Source organism: Odontesthes bonariensis, chromosome 13 (assembly GCF_027942865.1).
Source record: "Odontesthes bonariensis isolate fOdoBon6 chromosome 13, fOdoBon6.hap1, whole genome shotgun sequence".
In the NCBI taxonomy this organism is placed as follows: domain Eukaryota; kingdom Metazoa; phylum Chordata; class Actinopteri; order Atheriniformes; family Atherinopsidae; genus Odontesthes; species Odontesthes bonariensis.
Window position 1 is genome coordinate 34,898,254 of NC_134518.1, and position 7,467 is coordinate 34,905,720.

The window sequence follows — 7,467 nt, forward strand, 5'->3', positions numbered from 1 at the left end:
AACTTTATCTGGTAATGATTAATCAGATTATGTCATTTTAAAGAAAGGCAAACATAAAGGTGTTACATATACAAGTACACAACAAAAATTAGTTTTAAAAGAAAATATTATATATATATATTCTTTTAATTAATTAATTTAGTCATTTATTATTATTATTATTAGTGAGTAGTAGTATTTTTATTAGAATTGGTATTATTATTATTGTTAATATATAATCATTGTAAATATTAATAATTTTTTGAGCTACTTGACTAATTTAAAGTATTTTCTATTATATTCTATATATATATATATATATGTATATGTATATACATATGTAATATTTCCAAGCTCATTAGGAGACTTGTAGCTGTCTGAAGGCTAATTCAGGCCCCCAAACATAGGCTAAATCTTTCTTGTTTTAATGGTACATGAAAACTTTTCCGTAAATTCGAATAAATCTGTCTTACATAACGATGTAAATACAAGGCTTACGTAAATCCTGGGAAACATGGCTGTGCCTCGTCTAATAATAGTCTCTAATTTGCATTTCAAATAAAAGTAAGTGGCAGTCGAGTACTAACGAACCCTTTTTCTTAAACAATCAGTTTCCCATTGCAACATTATTTAAAGCAGCATTTTCTGTCAAACGTAAACGAAGACAGAGAAATAAGCCTCTAGATGAATTACATTTGCATTTTAATGTAAACAATGTGTATTACTGTGCGAAAGCCTCGGGCCATCTGTCCTTTCTTCAGAGTTTCCCTCCAAGCAGCCAGAGTTTCTTTAATCTTTTAAAGTGGTCTTGAAGAATAGTTCTCCAGGCTTTCTGAAGGTCTTTCAAAGTTTTTCTTTGACAGTCTTTGAACCTAAACACTTTGAGAGGAATGTTTTTTTTCTTTGTAAAGCCACTTAACTCTGACCTACGACTCATTCAGTCAGAAAAAAAGGCTCCTAACTCAAGGGATGAAGCTCTCAGCATGGTGTGCAGTGTGTCCTTAAAACATTTGAGGAAACTGGACAAGTGGAGGACAAAAGAAGAAGTGTCAGGCCTAAAGAACTATCTCCAGCAGATGAACAGGATCTGAAAGTGATGTCCTTAAGAAAGAGGAAAAAAATCCAGCAAAGACCTGACACAGGAGCTGAGAGAACTATTCCTGAAGACTCCTTAAAGAAAGGACAGAAAGCTCGTCTGAGAGGGTTCAGGCTGTGCTGGAGGAGAAAGGAGCTCAGAGCAGATATTCACTTTAAAGCTGCTCAGAACTGAACTAACTCTGGTTTATATTTCTGTTTGTATGTTGTAACAAACCGCTGCAGCTGTTTCCTGTTTCCATGTGACATATGAAGGAATGGGTGGCGTCTCATGACCTTTGTAATGTATGAACAAAACTGAAGCTTGTGCTTCAAACTGCTTTGTTTCACCAAACAGTATAAAACTATTATCATCCACACTAATATGAAAACCAAGAAAATCAGCAAATATTCACAATTTGGAAGCTGTGACCTGATTTTTACGTTTGATGATAATACCTGCTGATTAATTTCCTCTAAACATTCCTCTAGACATTTTTAAATCCAGGTTAGAAACGTTTCTTTTCTCATGTGTCTATGCATGAAAATCTGCACGATATCTTTGAACTTATCTGGACTGTTGCTTGTTTTTAAATTCATTTAAATGATTTTATTTGTTTCTCTTTATATTATTTTATATATTTTTAATGCTTCTCACACTCCCTGCTGAAATGCTTTTATTTTATGTAAAGCACTTTGAATTGTTCTGTACATGAAATGTGCTACAAATAAATTTGATTTGATTAAAACGGGACCCTTGAGTACGAGTTTAAGATAAGACAATCCAGCCTGATTCCAACTCAGGAGGCCTTTTAATCCACTGGTACAATCTGGAGCTGGAAACCCAGTGGAAATAAAAGCCCAGTTTATTGATTTCTTTTTCTTTTTTCCATTAGCATGGATGGCTGCTGGTGAGCAGAGAGAAGCACCACAGATGGATGATCATTATCTAAACATTGCAGAGTGCGAGGAGCGAAGCAGCAGGCGTGCGGTGACGTCCTCCCCTGCTTTACAATTACAACCAGCAGAAGCCTTTAAGCCAAACCAAATGCTAATCCACTTACCCGTCACCTCTCTGAGGAAGAATATTCATACAGAACAAGATGCACACAAGATGAACTCGACATACAGTTGAAGCATTGATGATTGTGTTGGGGGGGGAGACAACAGAAGAATATTTAGAAGGGTGAGAAATCTGATTAGCCTATTTAAAAGGAGGTGGTACGGATGATGAGTGATTAAGGGTGTTTGCATGGAGAGCAGGACCGACGATCAGACACAACAGAGAAGCAGAAATGATCAAAAGTGACATTGCGTTGGAAGGTGAATGCAGAAACTTCAGGGGCATGGCGAGGTCTAGGAGAGCCAGACGAGTTTATGGAGGGTGGGGAAGAAAAAAAAAGTGGTAACAATGGGGTTAAGGGGAGGTAAAAGCAGACCTGCTTCCTCATCCTCATCCTCCTCCTCATCATCATCAGAGCTGGATGACAAGGGGGCTGCTGCTGGGCCTGAGGTGGCGGCAGGGGCTGAGTTAGCTCCACTATTAGCAACATATCCGTACTGCAAGCCTGTTGGAATGGAAGGGGGAGTGGGAAAGGTTCAGAAGAAAACGGTCAGGACTGGGTGACTGTCAGCAGACATCAGGCAGCATGTGTGTGTGTGTTTAAGCAAAGAGCTCGCTTATTCAAATGTTCCTTTATGAGGGGAATGTTTGATGCCTCCCAAAGAGGTTTCAGACAGCACCCAACAGGAAAATCACCAGCAAAAAAAACAGAGATGGGACCAAGTCACACATGTGCAAGTCTCAAATAAGTCCCAAGTCATTTTTTCTTAGGCAAATCACCTTATTATTGCAATTTTACAAGTGAAAATTCAAGATATAAGTTACTGTCAGTAAACATCATTGGCCAATGTGTCCAACCTGTCCACCCCGTGTCATATCAAGCTAACGTTAGCTAACTCCCGACTAGGCTAACAGGATAATATTAGCTAATTTGACAAGCACTTAGATTCAATAAAAGATAAGATAAAATAAGCATGCAACAACAATATTATAACAGAATTCTTAAATAAAATAGAAATATAGAAATATAGTCTGTGTACATAAATGTGCAGTAGCGCGCTACATTAGCTGTCTTTGTGCAGTAGTCAGCAGTAAGGTGATTGTGATTGTGCAAAATTGCAAGTACATTCAAGTAGTCACGGTGAGTAAAAGACAGTTGCAGTAGTTGGAAGTTGTCGTCTGGCTGTCTGAGATGTTGATGCCGCATGTCTTGCACTGTGCTGTTCGTCTTTTGACCTCAAAATGGTGATTACGAAAACCGAAGACAACGACTCTCGGTCCCGCTGACATGTTGATGCATATCTGATATGAGTTTATTCTCTCCAATAAACACTAAGGTATGTAGAGAGGGCATGGCTGACTGACAGGGTAGGGATCCAATCATGACGCCATTCTCAGCCTGCGCTCCTACAGGGTAATCCATGTTATTTTTTAGATTAATTTATTAATTTTATATTCAAACTGAAAAGATGAACTGAATAACACTCAAGTCATTCAAGTCATCGTGTCTAAAGTCAAGTCAAGTGCCGAGTCTTCAACTTACAAGACCGAGTCGAGTCCCAAGTCTTTTATTTTTTTGTCAAGTCAAGTCACAAGTCATCAAAACAGCGACTCGAGTCCCCATCTCTGCAATAAACCACTCAGAATGCAACGTCTTACTTATTTTAGACCAGTTTTGTTACTTGGATTAGATCATTTTGCTTAGATTTGGTCAGAAACAAGAAATGCATTGCTTTCTGAAAAATAAAATAACAGGTTCAAACTATATAACTTAATAAAAACCACAATTAATTTCCCCACAATTAGTTTTCCATGGTGAGCAGGAAAACCCCCGTCTGCTGACTCATTGCAGAAGCCATTGAGTGCAACAGATGACACTTTTCTTTGTAGAACACTTTAAAAAAAAAACAACCCTCCAGCGAAACATTAACAGGGTGAAAGGCACAGCTCGACTTGGAATGTTGCTTGGACGGGTTTTAACGTCAGCTCCACAACAATATTTTAAATAAATCGAGCAGCATGGAAGGTACAGATGTGTGACAGGTGAGGTCACAAAGTTTCCAAAAAAATGTATCTAATCATAAAAAAAAACCTCAACAATTACTGCTTACACTGGAAAAAATGCCCCTCCAAAAATAAGTAAGAAAAACAACAAATAAAAGACGTTTTTGCTTGAAATAAGATGTGATATTTAGGACTTTTGAGATAAAAGTGATCTTGAAATTAGCTTAAAAACCTCTTCAAATGTCAAAAAAAGTTTGTTTCATATGATATGTGACTCAAAGCAATTTGTTTTCAAGACTTTTTCATTTAACAAGATATTCCAGATGTATTGTCTTTAAACAAGTCCCTATATCTGGCTGAAATGGTACTTGTTAGGCAGTTGTGTCTTATATTAAGTGTAATGAGATATTTTGACTAGAAAAGAGACAAATATACTTGGTAAGACTTTGATTTTTTCCAGTGTACAGACAAATTACGCACCTGGACAAGTATGAGCCTGTTACAAAAGTGCACTGGGTGCTATTATCTAACATGTTTCTACTGCTTAAGGCTACTAATAACAATAATGAGACAGAGGACTGGTACAGGGAGTGAGGATTCTGCATATTTACACTTCTTTCTATGCATTGAAGCTGTGCAGATTGGTTTTTGGAAGCTAAATAATGATCAAATGCATCTGCAACCCGTGCAGGAGCTTTATGGTATCAACCTACAACAGAGGGTAACACGGGAGAAGTTCATGGATCACAGCTAAATTAAAAGTAAACTGGCTTCTGGCCCTTAAACCCGAACATTTGCATGAAGACTCACACCTGCGCATCTGAAAGTGTGTGTTTGCACACGGCAGATTACGTGTGCAAAGTTCCCCAAAGTGCAGCTGTGAACGTGTAAACCGTCCACGTGGACTTCTACGAATAACTAACTTTAAGATTACTGGCAGAGCTGAACCAGAAGAAACAAAAAACTCAGACATCAGAGCACAGAAAATCAACTATCTGCATTTTCTTTGACTGAAAAAAACCCAAAAAAACGCTGTTACCTTGGTGGTGGCCCGGGGAGGAATGCACAGAAGTGGAGGGGGTTCCTGAGGGTGGTCGATCTGCGTCTGCACCACCACTGCTTGGCGTGACCCCACCGTAGGAGTCATAGCTGCGAGAGGCCTGGAGGGTTTGGTTATAGTGTTGGTGGACACTGTTTTGGGCTAAAAACAAACAAAAAAGGAAAGAACCACAAGTTAGAAGATCTAACCGACTAAATACAGATTTGTTTAGAGATTTAACTTCCTTCAAACGCTGCATAAAGTGGAAAAGCAAGTCGGTAGCTTCGGTTTCAGACACACCAGCGTGTCAAAAATCAACAAAAGCAGGACTGTTGACAGCAATGCAGGTTGTTTTATAGATGTTTTACCTAAATAAACAACAGAAAATCACCAATTCTGGTTGAGTTTTGTGACAATTACAGCACTCCAAAAGGATGACAATGAATCTACAAAGCTGGAACTGAATCACCAGACAATACACCATGCAGAACATCAAGGTAGAAGCTCAAGAGTTCAACAGATCAACAAAAATGTCAAACCTGTGCTTCCTTGACCATTGACCGTTGGTCTGTGGGAACCCCCTCCGTACCCAGGCGGCACTGCTGCCGTGGAGGGTGGCGCTGCGGTGCTGTACTGATGCAGGGGTGCACCCATCTGGGTGGGCATCGCTCCGGGCGTGGAGGCGCTTTGGGAAGAACTGAGGGTGCCATACTGGCTACTTCCTGGAGCAGAGGGGTACGAAACGATTGGGTAGAGGGGAGCTCCGGGGCCGCCAGCCGGCGCTGGAACCAAACTGGGATGCTGCTGATGGTGCTGTGCAGGGGGAGCTTGGAACGACTGATGCCCGTAGTAGGACCCCGGTGTGGCATAGGGCGGCTGCTGCTGCTGCTGCTGCTGCTGGAATGGCTGTTGGTTGTATTGGGCATTTGAAGGTGGAGGTCCTGTAGCATATGGCTGAGAAGGAGGGGCAGGTCCTGGGGGGGCATTGTAAGGAGATGGAGCTACATGATGCTGAGGGAGGTGCTGCTGCTGCTGCTGATGGTTGCTCTGGTAGTAGTGAGCACTGTGGCCACTGTTTGTGATCGGTGCTTTGCTGGGAGCAGAGGAGGCTTGGCCAATGATGGTGGGGTAGCTCTGCTGTTGAGGTGGGGCTCCACAGTACCCTGCAGGTGGATACATGGGTGGGTAGGTCTGCAGTGGACCTGAGGAAACAAGGAGGAGGGGGGCGAGTTAACTGAACTTGTCATATAAATATACGATTCAACCTTAACTGCCGAACAGAAAAATGTAATTAATAAAAGGGCAAAGAGAATACAGAGTCAACCATAAACTGCCAACGAAAAGCTTATTTAGCAGCCAAACGTACACCTGACAGCACACGATTAAAAATTCAACTTACACAGTTCTCTTCTACTTAACTTTTGGTTTTTGAATACGTTTTACCCTCCGCTCAGATATAACATGATGGTGCGCAATCTGTCACAGCACTTAGCTAACTTATTAGCTTGCGTTAGCCGTTATCCTCATTGGGTTACATTAGCTCCACCGTTAGCTTGGGTTAGCATTCGGCTAGCTGTAGCATCCACTGAAATCCCTTCTTTTCTCTAATTTACACATAAGTCTTCTTTTACATGCAACGTATGTGTGCTAACTAATATTAAAAAAACAAGTAAAAGGTATATGTACCCAATAACAATAAGTACAAATATAAGCAAATCACAAATTGCCTTTATAGGGTTAGCATGCTAATGCTAATGTCAGTGAGCTGGCTCATCCGGCCTCCGTTACCGTTCTGATACGGGGGCGCAGCTCCGCCGTTCGGCGTTGAGTTCTGGCTGTAGCCGCCGGAGCTGTGCAGGTTTGTGAAGCCCGGCGCGGACATCCTCCCGGTCTTACGTCCACAGATACACGAACGAGCACATGCGCATGAGTGTCCGAACCCTGGATCCCCCCGCCACAAAGGCGTTAAAGAGGCTGCTGGTGGTCGGTGAAGACCCGGGCAGCCTGGCCAGGTCCGCTCGGCTGAGAGCTGAAGCCTCCAGTGGGGATGTTGGAGGAGCTTAGCCGACGCTCGGTTGTGTTCACATCGCACCCTCTTGTGGAGTTGCTATGCAACTGTGTGTAATATATTATCGTTCGTGGTTTTACAACCTCTGGCCAACACAAGTATGCAGGTATTTATTGTAGAAATACAAATTACAAAGAGGATTACACCATTTTCCCTCTCAATGACTTCTAAAGAATGAAAAGTTCAGCTAATAAATGACATTTATATTTACATACATAATAATTAGATACTGAGCAGCAT

The 7,467-nt window shown here is 41.2% G+C and overlaps 1 protein-coding gene across 1 annotated transcript in view; it reads right to left on the reverse strand.

The window, feature by feature from the left end:
* The window catches only part of sec24b (SEC24 homolog B, COPII coat complex component), a 37,933-nt gene extending 30,712 nt beyond the window's left edge, over positions 1-7,221 (reverse strand). Inside the window, exons 1-4 of the mRNA XM_075481989.1 lie at positions 6,948-7,221; positions 5,699-6,361; positions 5,160-5,321; positions 2,493-2,621 (exon numbers count right to left, since the gene is read on the reverse strand). Of these exons, the coding sequence (XP_075338104.1) occupies positions 2,493-2,621; positions 5,160-5,321; positions 5,699-6,361; positions 6,948-7,041 (1,048 nt within the window). The 5' untranslated portion in view covers positions 7,042-7,221. The remainder of the gene's footprint in view (positions 1-2,492; positions 2,622-5,159; positions 5,322-5,698; positions 6,362-6,947) is intronic.
* Positions 7,222-7,467: the final 246 nt, after the last annotated feature.